We start from the raw sequence: 24,457 nt of genomic DNA on the forward strand, positions 1-24,457 counted from the left end.
TAGTATCTTAAACATCTCATGTCACTTGAATTACATGGATACTGGTTGGAGCTTTAATGAATATTATCTCATAGACTTTAACATTTTTTTTAGGTCTTTCCTTTGTAAAGTTTGTCCATCAATTCTTCTTCTACGTAGTTATCACATCCAAGTAGGTCTACATCACTTCCACTTTCGATTGACATTCTGTTAAGAAATGAAATGAATAGTCTACTCTCGATAGCATCGATTGCCATTATTGATGATTCAAGAATTGTTGTCTTCCACAAAGTTTTTTCAAAGGGTTTATAAACCTGTACTGAGCTCCTCTGCTAAATAAATAAGAGAAGTAGAATACTCAATTTCACCTAATCTCTGAAGAGTTGAGAAGACAAAGTTTACTCAACTTCGCCCGCCTACTTAACTTTATGCATCGTATTGGTTATTAGTCTTTGCCTTCTTTTTGCTCGTACTTTCGAAGCATTCGAAGTATTTACACTCCTTACGTTGAGTTAGCTATTGCGAGTCGCCTTCTCATTATCACCAAACTTCTGTAATGCAAGAAGTTTTATATGAAAAATATAAAGTTTTGTCCCAACTTGGAGTAAGTCTAATAGTTTTGGTAGCCTATAGGATTCTACCGTCTTTTCCATTATTTTTGCAGCCTACTCTTGTAAGTAGAAAATGTATGGCACTGCCTACTTCATTCTTTGGGCGAGCACTCTTGTATTTACCTATAGTCTCCTACTTTTGGCTATTTTAATGAGAAGCTCATTGCCATCGGTCTTATAAAGTTCTCTGGCTTTTGCATTTTAGTCTTATCTTAGTACTTGGAGTTTGTCTCTATATTCTCTACCTCCTTGACCTCTTTCATTACCAAGTACTCTCCCTCCATAAGAACAAGGGATCGATAAATTTATGGAAGTCATATTTATGCGGTATCATAGTGTTGCCATAACTATGGCCCTAGTACACATCGCCTTACATTTGTATATCTTTTCTTTGCGATCAATAGTCCACCTCTACAATATTGTGACACTATTCCGAGTCCACCTCCATTCTAATCGATATTTGGTTTTAGGTAGCTAAGTCACTTTGGACCCACCATCGCTTCCTCACCCCTTTCGACCACTTGCTTCAACACATCTATGTTCACCGAATAGTTTTCCTTGGTCGATGAAAAATAGATTGCAACTCGCCTCTATCATCATATCGTAAGACTCACATCAATTTTATTCTCCTTCGTAGTAACTTGAATAGTAATACTATAGTATATTCTTTAAAAATACTCACCAAAATCTCCCTAGACTGGAGCAGTTCCGGTTCCATTTGCACTGGTACTGGTGCAAGCAGAAGAGCAACCAGAACACGAAGTTATGACCATTATGTATCCCGTTCTGCTCATAAAAATTTCAATAGAATCGTGTTCCTTTCCTTAGGAGCAAGACACAAGAGTTTGACCAAGAAATTGACACTTCTGATTTGCACACTTTCTGGTCCATCTTGTATCCAACAATGTTATCCTATTCGATCGAAGTATTCACACCTGGAGTCCTTTAATCCTAGCGATGGCCTGACCTTTAAAATACTAACGATTGTATAATTTCACCGTAATCATGTTTCATTCGTTTGATTTATTTTTTTTCCTTTTTCGAAATCTTGCATACGAGAAAGATTATGCCCAATCTACTTGATAAGATGAAAATGGCTCCCCTAACATTATGTCTAATCTTCTAATGTGTCTTACCATCTTACCTAATTCATTCATACCAAGTTCGGTGGTAGCATAACGACACACCATTCCGAGACGGATTGGCTTGGACATGTATAGATTTCACTGTACTGCTACATCATAAACCAAGCAATAATGTAAAAGGTTTATTGGACATGGATGGAAGAAACTAATCACATACAGAGATTACCTTCGACAACCAGCAATTTTATGATCATGCCCCGAAAGGGAGGGGTACGTGTAATTGTTGCAGCTCAAAGTATGCCTTACAGACTTGGACGACCAAGCGATTGTACAATGCTAAGAAACATCGAGTGTGAAAGCCTGAATGAGCCCGTGCTGTGCTTTCACTCGATATTGAACTTGAAGAAATTGTAGCTAAAGTAAATACAATCTTACAAATCAATGTTCAATGTGACGGTGGAATCCAAATTCCACGGGGAGTCAAATGAAAGACCTCTGCTTTAGCAAAAACACAAGTCATGATGCAATTCATTGTGGTTGCCGAGAGCTTTGTATATGAACTCGTAAATGATGCACCGAGAAGCCTACCAATTTTTTTGGTTCGAGACATGTTATCAAGTGATAAAAAAATCTCTCTCGTGCCATCAGTAATCCGATGTGCCTACAAGTCAAGGAGAAGCCTTCGTGGATCTTCAACCACATCTTTAATACGTCGCAGGAAGAAAACGGCTTCTCTTCCATCAATTAATCTATGATCATAGGTCAGTGCAACATACATCATTGGCCTCGGGACAATGTTGCCACCAACCACCATAGGGCGAGATACTATGGAGTGCATGCCTAAGATCGCAGACTGCAGAAACGTGTTATGTGAGGTCAGAGTACATCATGATCACAAGTTCCCATCTTTCTTGAGGTTTAGGTGTATTACTTGTGGGGGGTTGATGATCGGTGTACTCAAAAGGCTTCCATAGACTCCACCATTGGAGATTGTGAATGTTCCTCCAGCCATCTCATCTATGGATATTGTCCCATTGCTTGCCTTCTTTGCAAGGGTGTTAATCTCCTTCTCTATTTCCGCAAAATTCATTCTATCAGCATTACGGATTACTGGAACCACAAGGCCCTGCAAAAAACCAAGAAATGAAATTCACAATTTAACTCTTAGTGTCTTGTAGTGCTCCAATGCTTGGATGCCAATAATGCAAAAGCAATAAATGTAGGACACCATGTATATATATCAATTGCTCAATCGAAACATCCAAATAGACGAGAAAGCACAGGACCTTAGGTGTACCAACAGCTATGCTGACATCGATGTAATCCCTGTATATAATATCATCACCATCAATGACTGCATTAATTATTGGCTGGTTTTGAAGTCCAGAAACAGCAGCCTAGCACCATGACAAGATAATAATGAATATACAGGCAAACAAAAAGAATACACAATGTTCACATGACAATACCTTGACAAAACCAGACATAAGTCCCAACTTCACACCATGCTTTTCCACAAAGGCATCTTTATAATCAGAACGGAGCTTCATCAGATTAGTCCTACAAAATAAAATACATTATGATAATGAAGCAGAACATATGGAAATTGATTCATATTTTTTTCTGTGAAAAGGGAGGAAAGAATCTCCACTTGAAGTTTTCATAAACAAAATACAGATATGAGAAGGAAAAATATAAAGGAAAGAATCTCCACTTGAAGCTTCCGTAAGCAAAAGTACATATATGAGAAGGAAAAATATAAGGGAAGGAAAAGATTAACATTATCTATACATTAGAAAGCTGTCAGAAAATATTGAGTGAACTCAGGATGGAAGGGTTAGAACTTTTTAGATTTCCAATTTTATCCTCAAGATTTGACGATTGCCATCCAGCGTCATTCATCAAAGTGTTCACCTATCCTAGAGATTTTCTTACCACTCATGCTTCTCCCTCTCTTTTTCACCCAACTCTAGTCGTAAGACGAGTGATTGCCCTTCGTCAACCCTTACTGCCCAACCCAAAAGCAGACATCTAATGCAGTCATAACTGCTACCTCCATGAAATTGTGCACCACAAATAGGATGACTTTGGACAAAAAGAGAAGTGGCTTGAGCAAAAGGAGAAGTGAATCCTTATTCTTTCTTTCATCTGAAAGAGGAAATCTGAATATTGTTATTAGGGATAATCATCGATATTTAAAGAATCAAAGATCCTTTAATGGGTACAGTTCACTCTCTGCATTAAGGTAATCAGTGTCTTTTGTCAACTGCCAGATGTGGACCATCAGTGAGGTCTGTTTTCCTATCCTGATCTCTGATTGACTTCATCTCTCCTTTCCAGTCCCTCCTTCCTGTTGCTCTCCTTGTTCTTGGTTTTCACTATTAACTCATTATTATCCACTCAAATATCAGTTTTGATTGTTCCAGAGAAACATAACAATTTTATGTAGAAAATTAGGTTAGATCAATAAACTTCTGCTTGGTTTGGGGGCCAATGTTATCGATTAAGACACAAATTGAGTTTACGAAGCCACATGATCTATGAACTCGCATTCGCTTAAAAGAAAAAAAACACTTTTTTTTTTTTTTTACATTAAAGCAAACTTATTTGTCGATTTCGGGTCCTTCTTTTTCTTGTTCTAAGAACCTTGCCTTCCTCTGCCCTCAAGAATCCAGTTGCTGGAGGACAACACTGGTATAGCCCTTGCCTCCAACACAAGGGCTAAACATAACTTAAAGTAGGGTGCTGCAACTACTAAGAAGCCTTGGATTCTGCACTGTAATGTTCAAGCTCCAGTAAAATCCATAAGAACTAGTTGTTAATACACTTTTGATGGTCATGTCAAGTACCCACCTTAACATACGCAAATAAATCATCTTGTCAAATCATTTAATGCCTGTGAAACCATGAGATTGATGACCCTCAGACATGTTTATCCGCTTCTAGTGAATACTCAAAACAAAGAACAACAATCCAATTACCACAACCAAAGCTCTGAAGAAATTAAAAAAGGAAAACTTTAAGACTGATGACAACAGAATAACTCTCTCAGACATGAATGTTGTTAAAGTCGGTGTTGCACTCATAATTTCAGAATTTGTTCTATAAGTACTACTATAAGTTGATGAGAATAAAATTTTCTTTTGTCATTTTCTAATCTCTTTATTAACAGATCAGATTCTTGTTGAGGATTTCATTTCTTATAGTTCAATGGACACACTTCTTCTAGATATTCAGCACTTATTTAGAAAAAATCTACTGCACCCATCAGTAAAGCACGAAATCAACTCTTCAAAATTTAATTTAGCTTAGTTGTGTGATGCAAGACACATTCGCAATGGATAGAGGAAACATATATATTTTTTGTAATATCAGAGGAATGGAAAATGAGAGAAGAAAGATCGCATCTCTGCTCTACCTCAAGGAGGTAACCTCACATTACTCGCATACAGAGCGGGAAAGAACTTCAATTTATTAATTCATCATTTGATCCAATTACAATATCTTTTTCTCCTTTTTAGAGACACGAAGTACAAGGATAAAAAGAAAAATATAGAAATCAATTAATGATTCCAATTACATAAATCAAATAAACATCTACTCTTTCCTTCTTCAAATAGATTTAATTTTCATAATCTTATTTTTTATTATATTCAAGATTGATAGCTTTTCATCTTTGCAGAATGACGAATCTTTGATATAGAGGTGAAATTCACAATCAAGATTCATAATCTTCAATCAAAATTAGATTTTGATTTTTTTTATTTTTCCTGCTTTTCTTTTCTTTTTTCTTCCCTTTGAATGATATAAGAAACTCAAAAGCATTGGATATGTTGCCACATCGTAAATTACAATATATGCGAGATGCCATATCCTTTTTTTCTTCAAAGAATTCGGAAGAGCATGAGTCCATTCTTCAGGTATACTTTTTGTTTAATTATTCCTTTTATACATTGATATCAACATCTCATCAAACTTAAACTGTCTTGCATAAAGGATTGAGTATGTTGAACGAGCAGATTAAGATTTTCAAGTATGTACACAGATAATATAACAACCAAATGAACTTCATATTTTTTCTTAACACAATTATTTTGGTCACCTGCACATAGCAGATGGGAAAAACTGCCAGTTAGCAAATAAGGTACCATAACAGATGGAAGATATGTAAACTACCTTTAAGCTAAATGTCCATGTGACATTCGTGAAATTACTATAATGTCGTATGACTTTTCTTCTCCATACATGAATCTAGATTCAATAATATAATACAACAGCAACAACAAAACACAAGCTGTAATGCCTTTTTGGGATTTCAGCAATATGATATCACACAAAAAAGGGTAAAAGGAAAACATGCATTATGCCAGGTCAGACAAACATCTCAGCAAGGTCAACAATTAAATAAGAACACAAATACTTACATGTCAACTTCGTTAAAAGTAGTCAGCATTGCAAACGTATTCTGTGAATCCTTCAAACGTGTTGCAACCCTTTTTCTTAGTCTTGGCATAGGAACCTGCAATTGCAATAGGTTCAAAAAATGGGAAATGCCATCTTATGAAAGATTTTCACTGTCTCATGCAACTCTAAAATCTTTATTCATATGAGACTTACTCGTCTTTCTCTTTCTTTAGGAGGTAGCTGAGGTTCTGAAGGTGAAGCTTTGGGAGGTGGGAGGGATGGTGTTTTTGGCTTCTCTTTGATGAGAGCTTCCACTTTTGGCATTTGTTTATCAATTTTCTCCTTCTTCGCAGGAGATGTAGTATCTTTACCTACTTTTTCATCTGATGGAGCAACATGAGTGTCTGCTGGAGCAGACTTGGAGATAACAGCAACCTTTGTTCCTGGAGTGACTGTATCCCCTTCTTTGGCAATGAACTGTTGATAACATATGGCCACTAAATATTCCACAATCATAACCAGAATTCCAAGAAAACAATATAAAAGAATACTATCTAAAGCAGCACAAATTGGTCCCCAACCTTTTGGATAATGCCAGCTTCAGGACTAGCTACATCAATAGTCACCTGAAATATACATACAAAACAAATGACTTGACTTCAGCTTCACCCACTCTGTAACTTTAACTAAGTCAAAATGTTGTAAATTATGAGCAGTATTACCTTGTCAGTTTCAACCTGGGCAATTGGTTCATCAACTTCAACCCTGTCACCAGGTTCTGTTCCAAATATGAAATATCATCACTGTAAGAGCCAAATTTGCACTATTTGAACAATAATGTGCATCTTGACATGCATGACCCACAACAAAAGGGCAGGACCCATCCCTAGAAGTTTCTGTCTCAGGGAGAGACAGTCTCATAATATGAAGGGAACTGACATAAATCCAACTTCTTTGAACATTTGGCAAAGAGAGCATGCAAGCATTTATGAGAATATGCACACAGGTCATAGACAGACTGTTAGGCTCTGCACAGGACATGAAGGCGAAACCTTTCACTTGTGGTCTAATTAATAGGGAACTGAACTCTAGAGTTGAATAATTCCATGTGATTGATGGTGACTAAAATGCCTACACCCAAAAACTTATAAAAAAATTTGGTGATATTGAGTCATTGACCATGCATTATACCATACTAGAAAGAAAAGCATCTTATCTAGTTCTTTGGGTCTAAGAGCCCCAAAGTTAGTTTATGATTTTATATGCTTTGATCAAGATCATGGTTCAGTCTCTGGCTGAAATAGGTTGCTGTTTTGCAGGAACAAGATATTTGATTGTTCACTTTTAACTGACTGAATGTGCAGTGAGGGTGTTTCCAGAAGTAAATTTTGTCTGCACATACACAAGGAATGTTAGATTACTCTCAATGGAGCAACTATTAATTTGGTCACATAAATTAATGGACAGTTGACATAACTTTTCTTTATATATTTCTTAATTTTAATCTTCTTACTCTATAGGGTTTTTTCATATCTTGATCAATCCCGATCATCTGATCTGACCTGCCAATCCCAATCACAATTTAGCAAACTTCTGATACATATGCATATAGACATAATTTTTGTGTACATTTCTTCTCAGACATGCAAAAAAGAAATTTGTTTGGGGAAAGGGGAGAGTGAAACACATACTCTTCAGGAAAGTTGCTAAAGTCCCATCAGTTATAGATTCACCCATGAATGGAACAACAGCATCTACAAGGTCACCTTCAACAGAAGAGAAAAGAAGAAAAAAAATCAGTTTCTAACAAGAAATATCTAAAACTTAACAGAGCTGGTGGAGCAGAAAATTCTTACCGCTCTCAGAAGCAAATGACCTACTCCATAATAGGTAAGAGGAGGCTCTTGGGAGAAATGTTGTAGCTTCCCTGCAATACTCATGCAAAACTATGTAAAACAACTAGGAAGCAGAATTCTCAAGTATGTAAACAATTAGATTAGAAATTTGAAAAGTTTCCAGCCACTAACCTCATAGGCTTTGCACAGATAGAGCCACCTGAAATCATTATAAATATAAAATGCTCAAGTTCTACTACTGTGAGATAACTATATTAATCATAGAAACATCATCACCTAGGAGAATCTGATGGCTAAAGTGCCAAACATGTCCATTACTTCTCAAGAGGAACAATGCCTGCAAGAAAGGTGATGATGATAAGAGTATTCGGTACTTTGACGGACCTATAGAAAACAGATTAAAAAATCAAAGTAAATGCATCAAGTTACACAGTAGAATCCAACTTGGCAATGGTTAGGCATTATATATGCTTCTAAATCAGAAATCATCAGTATGAGTGCATTTGACCAAAAGAACCCAAACAAGTTCACCAGCATTCTAAAGAGAAGTAATTGGAACATATTGGGGGAATAAAATACAAAGCCACAATAACAAGAAAGCATAAACATCAAATTGCTTGCTGAAAAATAAATCATACTCTAGCATAGTAAAGTGGGATTGGTGTCATGACCAAAATTTTCAGAAAATTCAGAAAATAATCATTACATAGTCCTTTGTAACTATAAGAGAACTTAAAAATCAGCTGCATCCTGTACAGTTAGAAAATTTTGTGAAATCATCATGCCCCAAGTTTACAAGTGCATGTAAGGATTCCTTACTTTTAGGAGTCCTTAATTTTAGGGATTTGATATTAATCTTTATTTTCCTATTTAGTTTTTCCTAGTTATGGTAGGAGTTTTTGAGTTTTAGGAGTCCTTTGATATAGCAAATTAGGAATTGCTATTTATTAGAAATCCTAGTCCTAGTTGGCTAAGGATTAATAACACTATATATATGTAATGCCTTTGGCTACTTTTCTCAAACAATCAAATACAATTCAAAGCCTTTGGCTAGCTTGGAGGTTGATCCTCTTGAAGCGATCAAAAGGAGGTTGATTCTCTCGAAGCGATCAAATCACTATCTATTTTCTTAGATAAAGCCTTAGGGTTTTATCATCTGATAACAGAGCAGTGTGTCCTTGACGTTTCTAAAGTTCTTGTGGTGTGTTCTCGACATTCTTAAAATTCTTGCGGTGCTTCTTCGGCATTCCCTCAATCTCCTCTCCGACGCTGCCACAAGCCCCGACGCCCACACTGCCAACAATGACTTCACCTTCAACGCCAAGTAAGCAGTGCTCATGCCCTTGACCCGAAATCATAAACAAAAATTAGGAATTATAGATTTACAATCATACGCAATAACTACTAACAATTCTATGAAAGCTAAATTTGAAGCATTAGAAGTAAAAATTGAGAGCAGGCTGCAAGAAACTATCAATGATTTAAAAAAGAGTTTGCTTGAGAGTTTTAGCAAAATTCAACAAAATGAAAATTCGACTTCTACAAGTAAATAACCTGACTGATCTGAATTCACAAGAAGAAATTACCACGAGCATCCACGAGCATGAAAATAACTACCCTCATATGAAGGTAGAATTTCCTAGATAGGAAGATGAAGATTCGACGAGTTGGATTTCTAGAGTAGAGAAATTTTTTTCGCTTTCATAAAACTCCAGAAGATTCTAAAGTGGAAATAGCTTCAATCCAACTAGATGAGAATGATATTCAATGGTATGATTGGCATAAAATTTGTTATGAAGTTCTCTTATGGGAGCAGTTCAAGAAAAGACTTCTTATTCGTTTTGGACCATCCAAATATGAGAATATTGATGGCAGCTTGCCAAGATTCACCAGACTTCTACTGTGTTAGAGTATCAAAGTTGATTTGAATGATTATCAAATCGGACTAAAGATTGGTCTGAAAAACAATTGGTGGGAGCATTCATTGAAGGTCTTAATTCAGACATTCATTGTGAAATTAAGACTCGCCAACCTCTCACTATGAGAGTTGCAATTTCTTTTGCACGATTACATAAAGAAAAAAATTAACATGGAAAATCGTCGAACCAGGAGTGTTAATAAATAGGTGATTAGCAATTCAACTACTCCAACCATTCCTAACCGAAATTCTAATACTAGAAGACTAACCCAAGAGGAACTCAAAGAATGATCAACAAAGGGCTTGTGCTGGTATTATGATAAAACATGGAGTAGGGAGCATCAATGTAAGCAAGAAAAACTTTTGATGATTGAACCAATTGAGGAGAAACGAGAGATTGAGACAGTAGACTCTGATCATAAAGGTATTGATAATAATGAGATTATTGAACCTGTCACATACTGTTCATGCATTAGCTGGCTATTATAATCCTTAAACTATGAAAGTTGAAGGGTTTTTGAAACACCAACTTATTACTGTTTTAATTGATATTAGTAACACCAAGAATTTTATGGATAACAAGGTTGTTATGTGATTGACCTATTGTATTGAACGCTGTGATAAATTCGAGGGCCAACAATTGCTCGTGGATTTTTTTCTTACTCTCATTGGAGGACCATGAGGTTGTGCTTGGAATTGAATGGTTATTAACTCTGAGCGATATCTCTTGGAATTTTTCTAAATTAATTATGAAGTTTTTTATCAACTGAAAGCAAGTGATCCTAAAGAGAAAGCTATTTTTTTGAACAAAGAGTTTCTTCTTTAGCATAGCAAAAATGAGTCACTAAGCTATTGGGTTTCGACTACGAGATTATTTATAAGAAGGGGAGTGAGAATTTAGTTGCAGATGTACTTCCTCGCCTTCCAGAACAAGCTGAACTAATGGCTATTTCTACTTCTACTTGCAAAACACTATAACTTATTAGGAGTGAATGGTTAAATGATCCTGAAATTCAAGATGTTATTAAAAAGTTAAAAGAAGATCCAACTTCTATTCCTAATTATAGTTGGGATCTCATAGGTTTGCGCTACAAGGGCAGAATTGTTTTGGCACCAAATTGTTCTTACCATAATATGATTTTGAAGGAGTTTCATTCATCACCAGCTACGGGTCATTTTGGATTTTTTCGTACATACAAACGCATCTATCTACCTTTTTATCGGAAGGGTACGAAGAAAATCATCAAGAAGTTTGTTGTAGAATATGATGTTTGCCAACGCCACAAAGGTGAGATAGTTGCTACCTCGGGTTTGCTTCAGCCTCTTCCTATTCTTGATGATGCTTGGACCGACATATCCATGGATTTTATTAACGGACTTCCACCATCTCAAGGTAAAACCATCATCTTTGTGGTTGTGGATCGCCTTACAAAATATACTCATTTTGGTGCTATATGACATCCTTATACTGCTGCAATTGTTGCTCGCACTTTTGTTGAGAATATAATGAAGCTGCATGAAATTCCACGTTCCATTGTTAGTGATCGAGATAAATTTTTTACTAGTACCTTCTGAAAGGAGCTCGTTCGCTTGCAAGGTACCAAGTTGAATATGAGTACTGCTTATCACCCACAAACAGATGGGCAAACTGAAGTGGTGAATAGATGTCTAGAAAATAATCTCAGATGTTTTACCAGTGATAAGCCAAAGGAGTGAATGAAATGGTTTCCTTGGGCAAAATAGTGATACAATACCACTTATCACTCTTCTAATAAAATAACTCCTTTTGAAGCGGTTTATGGTCGACCTCCTCCCATAATTACAAAATGCATGCCTGGTTCTTCTATGGTTCATCAAGTGGACAAGGAATTGCTTGATAGGGATAATATTATTCAACTTCTAAGAGATAATCTTGCAGTCTCACAAGCTAGAATGAAACAACAAGCTAATAAGCATTGTAGTGAGAGAGAATTTGCAGTGGGTGATTGAGTTTTTTTCGACTTCAGCCTTACAAGCACACTTCTACAAAAGTTCGGTCTTCTATGAAGCTGTCTCCTTAATTCTTTGGGCCTTATAAGGTGGTGGAACGTATTAGCCCAGTTGCTTATGGCTTAACTTGCCAACAAGCTCTAAGATACATCCAGTTTTTCATGTTTCTTGTCTTAAAAAGAAGTTAAGTGAGGATGATGTGATGCAACGCCATTTGCCAGATATTTCTTCTACTGGTGAGGTTCAAATCCTGTCTCAAGCCATACTTGATCGACGTGTTGTGATGCATCATAAATATCCTCTCACTGATGTGGTTGTTTAATGAGCCAACTTACCAATTGAAGATGCCACTTGGGAGTCTTACAAAGCGTTGAAGGAGAAGTTTCCAGAATTCGTAGCTGCTCAACCTTGAGTACAAGACTATTTTGGAAAGGCGGGAAATGTTAGGATTCCTTAATTTTAAGAGTCCCTAATTTTAGGGATTTGATATTAATCTTTATTTTCCTATTTAGTTTTTCCTAATTATGGTAGGAGTTTTTGAGTTTTAGGAGTCCTTTGATATAACAAATTAGGAATTGCTATTTATTAGAAATCTTAGTCCTAGTTGGCTAAGGATTAATAACTCTATATATATGTAATGTCTTTGGCTACTTTTCTCAAACAATCAAATACAACTCAAAGCCTTTGACCAACTTGGAGATTGATCCCCTCGAGGTGCTCAAATCATTATTTATTTTCTTAGATAAAGTCCTAAGGTTTTATCAGTGTATAATTAGTAGTTAGAGCAATATGTACTGGGAAACTAAAGAACTTTTCCAAAATAGATTACTGAAAGACCATATTTTAGATTCACCCAAATTGTGGACTTGAAATTGATTCAAGCTTTTAAAGGTCCTCCATCTTTACTTAACACCTATCTTTCTAACCATATTTTACTTCTTGTCTTCTTCTACTATTTTTTAAAAAACTAAATGTCCTTGCTCTTTCTCCGCTCACTTACTCGTCACTTTATCTTTGGTCCATATTATTGCACTATTTCCTACAAACAACAGGTAATTCTTGCTTTTGCTTTCATGGTTTCACGTTGACCACTCTAAACATCAAAAGCCACCAAGAAAATAAAGGACCTTATACTTTCACCTGATTCATGGTAGCTGTATCCCCCAAGATTTCTCCCAAAAAATAAACATGAGCAGAAAATATTGAAGGGTCGCTGTCTCTTTGGCTCAACAAAATAAATTCCAAGACAAGTTTATGCATCTCTAAAAGACTCAATTCTACTGGACTTTCTTGCTTCAGAATAGTGTACATCAAATCTTGAAATCCGGCAATCCCATGTCAAATAATAATCATGCTGATTTTACTCTTTGATAGTCACTTAAGATTATCTTTTTTTCCTCGTCCCATAAAGATCGTCTCCCTCCAGATCCACATCTCGTGTCATGGTATGCTAAGTGATCCAAATGGTACCAAATTTAACCAGAATCAGACGACACCGCACAAGCACTATGACCGCACAACACTATATCTCTTTGTCACGACGACGCAATTACGAAACAAAAGAGGGAAAAAGGAAAATCGCATAATTTATGAGAAAAAGAACACGATATAGCATCGAATTGAATCAAACTCTAGCTCGTAGCACACAAACCTATCAAAATACCACCGGATAAGAAAAAAAGAATAATGCTTGCGGATCCTAAATTTTCGTTGGGGGATCGGAAGTGAATCGGAAAAAAAGGAAAAGAACTTACTGCAGGAGGGCGACGGATCATCCGACGAGCGAGATTCGAAGCCATCTCCGATGGATCTGAAACGAAGCACGGAGGACGAAGGACTATGTCATTCTTTACATTTGAGAGACAAGGGAAAGATATTAAGCGTGGGATAAATCTTATTTTTGCACTTATTTTGAGTGTTTCTTCTCGCGGCTTCCTTTCTTTTCTTTTCGAGGGTGTCAACATGTAAATAACTATTTTTTTTATTATGTAAATATACATAATTCTTATAAATTTATTTGTGCGAATTTTTGAAAAAAATAATTTTAATTTTTTTTTGCAAAATAATCTTTTTTGCATGAAAAAGCTTTTTTTTACTCTATCTCCGTCGAACTCGTCGTCACCTGTGTCATGCACTGTTACCCTCACCTCCTTATATCATCCTTCATCTTCGTAAATTATATTGGTCCTCGTTATATTTGCTTCGATTTATATTACTCTTATTGTTCTCGCTTATGGCATAAATGACTGCTATCTATCATTGCCCTAACTCTCCTGGTCTTTTATTCTGTTGGACATACCTTTTAAGTTTTTTATCTTCGTCAATTTTACTTGTGGCTTCACGATGGAGAGGCAAATGGAGGAGATCCTAAGAGAAAACAACAATAGCAAGATGCATAATAGTAAGAGGCTAACAAGCAAGAGACGATAAAGACAAGACATGTAGAGGTGAGATCGACGAGGGCTAATGTGGTCCAATGAGGATGATGATACCGAGCGAAATTGATGATCGACAAGGATAATATTATTATTTAAAAAAAATTCTATCGAGAATTATTGGACGTTGGGGCATGAATTTATCAAAGAGCATTTTTTTTTATTTTTTAATCTTAAGAGTGATTTTTTCCCATAATATTCAAAAATCTCTAGAAGTTTCCAAAATGCTCCTTACCATTTTAATTCCTTAAATAATTTTTTTATTAGTTGTTTGACCCGTTAGTATTAAAGTTTTTTTTTTACTGATGGTTTTATTAAACCGATTGTAGAATGTAATAATGTATTGTATAAATTTAAAATAATTTTATGTTTCAAATAATAAAAACATGATAAAATACTAATAGGTAAAATAATATAATAATTTAAATGAATAAACTAAAAAACTTAAACATTATATGAAAATAATAATATTTGAATTCACTAACTAGATTAGTGAAAAACAGTGAATATGTTTTTCTCATTTGGCATATTTCATGTCAAAAAGTTGGAAAGATAGCTTAAAAATATATAAATTAAAATTGATGATGGAAATCTAATTATAATGTAGACATTACTTATATAAACATTCAGTGCTTAATGGAAAGGGAAAAGATGTAATTATAAACAAGATTAAAAAAAAGAGTGGAAAATGACTTTTTATTTTATTTAAAATAACATAAGCCATTAATGAACATTGAAATAATATCAATAAATCATAGTGTACTAATTATTTGGGTCATCTTTTACTGTGATTAAATTAATAACATTTGAACTTTTATGTATAGTTTTTAGTAATATCTTTTTCGAAAAAACAAAATGAGACGGTGTGGAATCAATTATGTAGTTTCATGTAGTATTATGTTCTTTTCCGGTGTAACTTTATTCTAAAACAACATAACCATAATATGTCCATTAGTGAACATTAGAATAATAATAAAAAATCATAATGTTCTAATTATTTAGGTCAGCCATTTGGATCTTTTATTGTGATTAGGTTAATAACATTTGAATTTTTATGTATAGTTCTTAATGCTAACATTTGACATTTGTAGGTCTCCTTAAATAAGCAGATACCATCCTTAAGATGTTCTTCGTTTTATCTCTTATGAAATGTATAATTAAATTATTCATAAATTAAAATATTTTTTATTATCCTTTATATTATTTTATATATCGATATCAGTATTTTTATCTCTGTATATATATATATATATATATATATATATATATATATATATATATATATATATATATTCTCACGACCCCAAGCCGGAGAACGTGCAGCCAGTTAGTGAGGCCATGCATGACATCATGATTAGATTACCTGACATCATCCTTGTGAGAGGAGCACCCTGTTCCCTGACGCGGGTGACACAGGTGAATCTCCATCGTGGTTCCCTGCGCTCCTGCGGCGGGCCGAGTTCTCCTCCGTTCCTCCCTCTGATTCCTCTCCACCTCACGCGTGTCGCCTCCCCCCCCCCGGTCCCTTCCCTCCTCTTCCTTTTGCATTGCCTTGCTATCATCTTTCCTCCCCTCCTTTCTCCGCCCGCCCCCCCCCCTCTCTCTCTCTCTCTCTCTCTCACTTTGAGTCCCTTCTACGACCATTTGCATATATGAAAGACGGATCAAGAAGAGGAGGTGGTGGTGGCGGCAACAGAGGCCGGGATCTTTTCGAAGAAGCTGGCGGTGGCCTGCCCCGGCCCTCCAACTTCTCAGCGCTCATGCACTCCGAGCCCCTCGTCAGGTCCACCAGTGAGGAAGAGTTTCCCACCCGCCACAGCAACGGCTCCGCCGCCAGCCCCGGCTACTATTCCGACCACAGCTCCTCCACCACGCTCACACAAACCTCCTCCGCCGACAGTTCCCCTTTCCGCTTGTCGCCCTGGAACCACGAACCTGCCACCAACCTCTTCTTCGATTCCTCTGGCGGCCCTCCTGCTCCCATGGCCACCACTGCCACCGACCTCTTCAACTCCGGCACCGGCCTCGTCGGCTCCCTCGTCCGCGAGGAAGGCCACATCTACTCCCTCGCCGCCACTGGCGACCTCCTGTACACCGGATCAGACAGCAAGAACATCCGAGTGTGGAAGAGGCAGAAGGAATTCTCTGGTTTCAAATCGGCAAGCGGCCTCGTGAAGGCCATCATCATCTCCGCCGACCACCGCGTGTTCACAGGCCACCAGGACGGCAAGGTCAGGGTCTGGAAGGTCTCCCCCAAGAATCCGCGCGTCCACAAGCATATCGGCACGCTCCCGCGGCTCAAGGACCTGCTGAAGAGCTCCATGAACCCAAGCAACTACGTCGAGGCCCGGTGGCGCCACCACCGCTCCGCTGTCTGGATCCGACACATCGACGCCGTGTCCTGCCTCTGCTTGAGCGAGGACCAGAGCTTGTTGTACTCGGGGTCGTGGGACCGGACGCTGAAGGTGTGGCGCGTGGAGGACCTGCGGTGCATCGAGTCGGTGAACGCCCACGACGACGCCGTCAACGCGGTGGCGGTGGGGTTCGACGGGCTGGTCTTCACCGGCTCGGCCGACGGCACGGTGAAGGTGTGGAGGAAGGAGGAGGTGCCCAAGCCGGACAAGAAGAAAGGATGGAAGAAGCCAGGCGGCCTGACGAGGCACGAGCATGCGCTGACGCTCGTGCGGCAGGACATGGCGGTGACGGCGCTGGTGGTAAACGCGACGGCGGGGGTGGTATACGGGGGGTCCTCCGACGGCGGGGTCACCTGGTGGGACCGGAGAGGGGTCAATGGAGCAGGCAGGTGCGGCGGGGTGCTCCGGGGGCACAAGGTGGCGGTGCTGTGCCTGGCGGTGGCGCGGAGCCTGGTGTTCAGTGGGTCCGCGGACAAGTCGATATGCGTGTGGCGGCGGGAGGGGGAAGGGGGACACGTGTGCCTCTCGGTGCTGACGGGGCACACGGGGCCGGTCAAGTGCCTGGCCGTGGAGCCGGACGCTGACGACGGCGGGGCGGGAATGTGGGTGGTGTACAGCGGGAGCTTAGACAAGTCCGTCAAGGTGTGGAAGGTGGCGGACAGTCATCCGCCGCCGCGGCGGATGCAGTGGGACTCCGATGCCGCTTCACCCTACGAGGAGCTGGACGCGCCACGCTTCGATACGTATTGATCGAAGGGAGAGAATGGCATGGCCTCAACCGTCATTGTATCCAAGATTACACCGTTATCTGATTCCTGAAAATAATCTAATAACTGTTTTCATGAGAAATATTGCCAAGTTTATTGGTGACTCGATGGGTTACGTCACGGATGAGGTTTTACGTTGGATGACGATACCAAAACGTCACTCACAACAAACTTTGTCGGGCAGAAGAACAATTGGGAAGCAGTTATGTCCGCATGTTATTTTAGAGATCTATACATGTTTTACTAAGCCAAGCTTTATGTGATCAGGCTAATTATATATACATATATATATTATGTCTCCTTCTTTGCTGTGCTAAGTTCCAAATGGTGGTTTCCCAACCACTTCACAATCACAATTTAATTATATTGATTTGGGCTAAAAGCAGATTTGAAGTGGTGAGTACGATTGCAGACATGCCGAGTTGTAATCGGCCGGGAACGATATTATAACGTAACGAGTATTTTTATAGTACCCGCCATAATTAATAAAGCTAAATCATTAAACCAAACTGCGTGGAATGTTCATTACAATCACATATTTCACTCTCATTATGTCTTAAGGTTGTACTCTGTGTCATGCTAGATCCAAATTATGAGCTGGATTAGACTCGTGACTAAATTATGAGCTTCCACCTTTTGCAGATTTGGAACTTTTATCCCCCACCGTCGATAATGCGATACTTCCTGGAATCATTTATATCGTGTGCTCCACAAGAATAATCCTTGTCTCGTATTAACTGGCGGTGGACACAACCTGTAGTTGGAAGCTTCATGAGCTTGATCGCTTCCAAGAGTTGCTAACCTACCCTCCGTGTACATATTCATATATTGTTTATAAGGATGATGTCAATAGTGAGATGCGACGAGAAAAATCTCATCTGGAAGAATGAAAACTTGAATTTAATGCTGGAAAGAAGTATAATCCTACCGTAGAAGAGTGGTTGCTAAGGTGGAGGTAATGTCAGAATCTGTGGGATCAGCTTTAGCTCGTCGGTTAATACCGTCCAAATGATTGTCCATTTCTGGGCCATGTCTTCGTCATGGACACCTCCAAAACTCTGGATGATTACAAGTGGCTGTGGAGTAGGAGAAAGTTAATTGCAAGTGGTCCGGGGAAGACGGTCTTTGCGGAATCAAGATGGACACATCGCACATCACCACTAATGGTCCTCAAATGCTTGATTCAAAGACGTAGATATCACTTGAAGATGGGATGGTTTGCGTTTGTGCATAGACGGACATCGTTCTTGGAGATGCCCTCGAAATGCTTGTTCATTAATTGCTTATGAAGTTGCAGTTTAATGAAATATTCTTTGGACTATGTGGTAGAGAGTCCCGATGACAGACAGCTTTGTGTTTGCATAAAGCATGGACAAGGGTATGCCATCCTTGATCAAGTAAGAACCGCAGCTTAAGAATGCATGGCCGCATCCATATCAGAGGTCAAACAAATGCTCTTCTCTGTTGCCAAGGCAAAATCTGGCTCAAATATTCATGGTGAAGATGATGTTTGTCAAGCGTATCCATATCAGAGGTAGGAAGTAAGGATAAAGGTCGGATTAATTATTGAACCATGTGTTTACAGGCAGGAAACTTTAGAGAGAAGATGCAGAGACTTCAAATCCTAGAGTTAAGCGCTCTTAGTGTATTCTCACTAGGTTTCCGATCAGGAAAAGAACATACAGACTAAACTTTGATACAGCAACGCGAAACAACTGATATAATTGGCCTCTATTCCTCAGGGAGATGAACTCATGATTTCTTCGAAGAGCTCAGCGACACAGCTCCTCTAAGGCGAAGAGGACGAGGATGGTGTCTGATCACTCTCTCTCTGCTGCATGAAATCAATGAAACCAGCGGCACTGCTTCTAATCTTGCCCTCGTCGCGGTCTTGTTCAATCTCATCGACCATGTTGGTGGTTCTTCTCTTCTTAAAAATGCGACAGAGCGCCCAATCTTGGTTTGGAACCATCATACCCTGCATGATAGACAACATATTTGAAGAATTCAGCAAACAGTTCCATTTATCTCCGTCTGACGTAGTTTTTCTTCTCTGTTCTCCTGTTACTTGGTAGAAAGATAGAAGATGATGGTTTCACTCCGACGTCGGAATAAGATCAATGCTAATTTCGAACTTACAACGACTAGGATCGCACACGCACTTGCATAATCTTAAGTGAAGATTACTAAAAAGGCAAACGTTGGCATTAGAAGCTCACATGAGTTGAGTTCTTCCTTTGCGGAAAGATCAAGGCTGGGTTATCAGAGCCGGCAAGGCTATACTCATGCATAATCCAATCAGTTCGAGAACCAGCAGGAGGTTTTCCTCTGTAAAAGATCAAAACCTTTTTGATCCCCACCACCTGGTTGCACCCGGAAGCTACGATCTGCTTGTCCTTCCCTGTGGCCTTCCAGTAACCGGAGCTCGCCGCCCGGTTCGATCGCTTGCCATTAGGATACCTGGACTTTCTAAGGTTGAAGAAGTACCTCTCTCCTTGGCACGCACCTGCACGAGTATTTGGAGGAGCCATCACTTGGACTGAGCGGTAGAATCGAAGACGACTCCGAAATGACTTGTGATAGTAATTTGTATCATCAAATATGCACATAGTATCATACTAACCAGGTAAGTTCCACGGATCGTGCTTCCTGAGATCGATATCGGGAATGAAGAAAGCTGGCAATGGGCAGGAGAAGACCTTCCTCTTGAGGTACTGAACAACTAGCTCTTCATCGCTGGGGTGGAACCTAAACCCGGGGGGCAGCCTCAAAGCTCCACACCTTACAGGACTCGGCTTGTGATCCATTTGAGTGTGTTATGATCCGACTTCTCGAGATCACAGTCCCATGTTATGCTGCTTTATTTATCCTTCAGTTCAGAGGATGGAAGAAGAGAAGGATCGAAGGACAAGGAGGAGGAGTAGTGGTGATGAAGGGAGGAGATAAAAGGGAGAGTTCTTTATAGAAAAAGGTTGCGGAAAGAAGCCGACGACCACAGTACCGTGAAGCAGAAAACTCGAGCAGTCTGATGCAATGTAATGAGAAGGAAAACAATGTGCGGCGATAGGGATTGGGAGACTTATGCTTCGAAATTATTGAGCAGACTCCTGCGGTGCGAGTAATTCCATCACGATAAGCAACCGCACAAAAAACTAATATCGAACACTCGAGAGTCGGACACACTGGTAAGCTAATCTATTACTTGCACAGGCACATCGACGTTGGTATGAGTTGGCAGTGGGTCCTTGGTGTCTAACCCAATGGATATGCAGAACAAAAGGGGTTTCTCGTTGTGTGACTCGACATGATTGAGCTGAATTAACCTCCCCAACAGGCATTGCTATTCTCTGTTAGAGAAATTACGTGATGCTTCACGAGAAAATTGTGTTGATGATCCTCGTCACTCTTGGATTACTTTCCTGCTGGCAATTGACGTTGGAGTGGCGGGAGGAGTAATTATTTTGAGTATACCGGAAATGCCCTAACCCTTTGGTTTGCCCTATCCGTGGCATCGTGAAGGGCCAATTAGTCATTGCAGTACGGATAACTATACGATGTCATGCTTACGCTTGCAAAGCGTATGCGCCACCGGTTGGGAGATGATTTGATTGACCTTCATATTTAGGATTATTACATACGTCTCCGCATGAGATAGGCGAAGGGGACATTTTGGACCTGAAAAATAATACATAATCCAAAATGCGACTGAGTGCGGTTTTGGTGTAGCTTTGTCCATATTATTTTAAGATGGAGTGTCTCAGTTGGGCTTTCTCAAGCCAAATTGTTAGCTTAATGAATTCATTTCCACTTCCATTCTTAAGATGTAGGCGACTTCTTTCCACTGTTTTATTCATATTATATGTATATGTTGTCCCTATATATTATTAACTTGGACACTAACGAACATCCTACCTATCTACTATATTATCTATAACTTACAATCTCACATGAATATATTGGAGGGACATATTAGTTAATGTTTCAGATTTTTTGGAGCTAGAAATTAGTCACAATAGTTCTTTATTTCTCACTTCTCGCACAACGTGTTTTAGAGATACTATGTTAATGAACCGGGCCTGGCTCAAGCGAGCGTCGGTTAATTCAAGTGCCGGTTCGGCCGAGTTAGGTTGTTCGTACGGCCCAACCCGTTCCCACCAACCATAAATCTCCTCTTTTTGCAGCGGCCAACACGTTAGGATTTAAGGGGATTTGGATTCCGCTCGTTGAGATCCCGCGAGGGTTTCCGCTCTTTTCGTTCTTTGTCTGTTTTCGTTTGGGGTTCTTGGCCGAGGCGACGATGGATAATTCGTCGGAGTTGCAAGCGTTTCTCAAGGTTTGAAATATCTGCTCTTCGCTCTCTTATATTTGTTTCTTTTTCGTTTTTGTCGCTCTCTGACATCATGCTCACATGAATAATTTTTTTTACTTTGGCTATTTGGCTGTAACGAGGTGTATATTTTGACTTTGTTAAGATTTATTTATTTATTTTCCTTTTATCTGGTTTGAGAGCATATGATGTGAGATGCTAGACTTTGCAATGGAAATATGCGATGCAACGTAGTTCGAGAAAGGTGTTTTACACGTGGACCAAGGAAGGATAGTTGGAAAAAGAAAAGAAAAAGAATTTTTTGGGGCGTATTGTGGGGTTGTGTATGTGGACTGTATGAGGCGCAAATTCAGGATTTTTTTGAATTGCATGTAATTTCGATTCCCTGAATACTTCTTCTAATGTTTTAAATTTAGACGATTGATTAGTGCTTCTGATCTGTTTGAGTCTTGTTGTTTCTCTGTATATTTGTTAGATTCAAATTAAAGTTGATTTTTTTTTTTTTTTCACAATTCTGGTTCAGGTTAAGTTCAAATTTGGCTCCGCTTTAGTTGCAATTCACCAATATGCATGTTCAGACAATACTGGAATAGGGACTTGTATTTAAATATAAATTCTGATATTATGGACCTTTTTTGGTTTTTGTGAATGAGAGTGAATAAATTGTGAGCCATTTCATGTTTGGAAACTCCTTTAACTTCAAATCTAGAAGCTTTCGCAACATTTGATAATTCAGGTTATGGTGGGTTATAAACATTTACCTGATTATCATAAATTTTAGGTCTCCATTTGTGTTTTTTGATCCTTTCTTATTGCTCATGCAGTTTGATGACATTGCTTCACAATCTGTTTATTAGGTCAAAATTTCATTTGTTTGATTAAAATATTAAATAGCATACAATAATTGAACAATTTACTCTTCATGTTGATGCGATATTTAATTATTCTTTTTTCTATTGTTTTGAGATTTTCTGGTATCTATAGTAATATTTTATGCCCTTTTTTGACAATAATTTAAATTTTGCCCCATGTGCTTCTTGATGTTTATTGAATATTGTGAATATATTTGTAATGTGATCGTGGTATGATCTGCTTTTTCTGATACACACGTTAGCTAAATTACCTACCAGACAATAAGGGAAATTAACGTATGAATTTGCATTTATTTTTTATGAATTGGTAAGTAATTTTAAAAGCAATTTCCATGGTTCACCCGTTTCATGTTGATTTGGTTTACTGTAGCAAGAGGGTCAAAAAGCTATGATCGGTCAGATGGTCGGGAAACTTACAGACCAATGTTGGGATAAATGCATCAGTGGGACTCCTGGCAGCAAGTTCAGCTCCAAAGATTCAGCTTGCCTTGGCAATTGTGCTCGGCGGTTCATGGACATGAGCATGCTCATCATGAAAAAGCTTCAGTCCATGCAGTAGTAACTAATATGGGAACATGGAATTCATTCAATCTTTAGTATTACAAGTCAAGTGTCTATTAATATATTTCATTACTGCATAGCTTTAGGCAAATTGCGCTGTATTAACTCAGTGTACTGGTGAAGTTAATTATATTCTATTTATTCTTTATTGAATTGGGTGTGATGATCATTTGACACCTGAACGCATGGTGACTGAAGTTGTTCTTAGAACTGTTATGGAATTGGAATTTATGATTATCATTTTATCGACACTAGCGAGATGGGGAAGTGTAAATCTATTTGTACTATCAGAGTGAATCTGTTTAAGATTTTCTTTTGATGGTGCATCTGTTGGTCTTCAAGCTACCTTAATGATTTTTCTGCGAATAATTACTTTGTAGACAAAAGCTCTATTATTAATCGTTTGCTCCCAATAAAAGTCTTGGATGATTTGTAACATAATCCGTCCATATCAACATTATCCGATCATGTTGCAATGCATATGACCAACAAATGTTTCTCTCCTTAACTTGTGAATTGGAGGATTTGAAAAGTAGGAGTGTTGTGTGTTAGACTTGTTCCATAGGTCCTAAAAGAAATTTGCACCTAGGGGTTTTATAATAGGTTCTTGGTAATGGTAATGGAAGAGAGTAAGTGTTCATCAGAGATAGTTAGACGCTAGATAGGTTCTTGGTATCCAAGGTGGCATTTGATTGATATGGAATATGGACATGACGTTTGATTAACATGTTGAGCTAAGAGAGTATTCGATGTGAGGTTGGATCATCCACATGCCATCGTTTTAACATGATTAAATTTATGAATCCTCTTATTGAACTTTTTATTTTGGAGATTATTATTTACAATCTCGTTTTTAGTATTTATCATCTCATTTTAAAAAAATTTAAGGGGCAATGAGTGATGTCAAACAGTATCGAGCGATATTGACGTCGACGATAGCGATCAAAGAGGTGGCCAACATCGATGGGTAATCGTGAAGAGAGATCTTAAAGAGAGATCTTAACAAGAATAGTATTGATAACGAGAATAAAATAAAAATTTTTGAGAGTGAAAAAAGAGATAAAATCAATAATATTAAAGTTATAAAATAGTAAAATAATACTTTAATAATTTTTAGTATTTATCATCTCATTTTAAAAAAATTTAAGGGGTAATGAGTGATGTCAAACAACATCGAGCGATATTGACGTTGACGATAGCGATAAAAAAGATGGCCAATGTCGATGGGTCATCATGTGG

General features: G+C 38.4%; 3 protein-coding genes across 4 annotated transcripts; 1 reads left to right on the top strand and 2 right to left on the bottom strand.

Moving 5' to 3' along the window:
- Nucleotides 1–1,889: 1,889 nt before the first annotated feature.
- Nucleotides 1,890–13,771, bottom strand: LOC135583176 (dihydrolipoyllysine-residue succinyltransferase component of 2-oxoglutarate dehydrogenase complex 2, mitochondrial-like). 2 transcript variants are annotated; one of them, XM_065123998.1, is made up of 13 exons: nucleotides 13,597–13,771; nucleotides 8,212–8,272; nucleotides 8,107–8,134; nucleotides 7,936–8,006; nucleotides 7,771–7,845; nucleotides 6,802–6,857; nucleotides 6,661–6,705; nucleotides 6,293–6,556; nucleotides 6,100–6,194; nucleotides 3,145–3,235; nucleotides 2,962–3,072; nucleotides 2,607–2,801; nucleotides 1,890–2,528 (listed from the first exon to the last, which is right to left on the bottom strand). In XM_065123998.1, the coding sequence occupies exons 1-13, from the start codon at nucleotides 13,639–13,641 to the stop codon at nucleotides 2,337–2,339; spliced, it is 1,329 nt and encodes a 442-aa protein (XP_064980070.1). In that variant the 5' UTR covers nucleotides 13,642–13,771; the 3' UTR covers nucleotides 1,890–2,336. The 2 variants fall into 2 exon arrangements, with proteins under 2 accessions (XP_064980070.1, XP_064980071.1); XM_065123999.1 differs by having other exon boundaries at nucleotides 8,212–9,277; nucleotides 13,597–13,752.
- Nucleotides 13,772–15,798: 2,027 nt separating this feature from the next.
- On the top strand, nucleotides 15,799–17,540 carry LOC135621902 (protein JINGUBANG-like). Its single transcript, XM_065123529.1, has one exon. The coding sequence runs from the start codon at nucleotides 15,930–15,932 to the stop codon at nucleotides 17,439–17,441; it is 1,512 nt and encodes a 503-aa protein (XP_064979601.1). The 5' UTR covers nucleotides 15,799–15,929; the 3' UTR covers nucleotides 17,442–17,540.
- Nucleotides 17,541–19,000: 1,460 nt separating this feature from the next.
- Nucleotides 19,001–20,475, bottom strand: LOC135624061 (NAC domain-containing protein 83-like). The gene is made up of 3 exons (XM_065127534.1): nucleotides 20,082–20,475; nucleotides 19,678–19,964; nucleotides 19,001–19,436 (listed from the first exon to the last, which is right to left on the bottom strand). Exons 1-3 carry the CDS (start codon nucleotides 20,263–20,265, stop codon nucleotides 19,248–19,250), a joined length of 660 nt encoding a protein of 219 aa, XP_064983606.1. The 5' UTR covers nucleotides 20,266–20,475; the 3' UTR covers nucleotides 19,001–19,247.
- Nucleotides 20,476–24,457: the final 3,982 nt, after the last annotated feature.

The sequence above is a fragment of the Musa acuminata genome, chromosome BXJ2-9 (genome assembly GCF_036884655.1).
Source record: "Musa acuminata AAA Group cultivar baxijiao chromosome BXJ2-9, Cavendish_Baxijiao_AAA, whole genome shotgun sequence".
NCBI classification, from domain to species: Eukaryota; Viridiplantae; Streptophyta; class Magnoliopsida; order Zingiberales; family Musaceae; genus Musa; species Musa acuminata.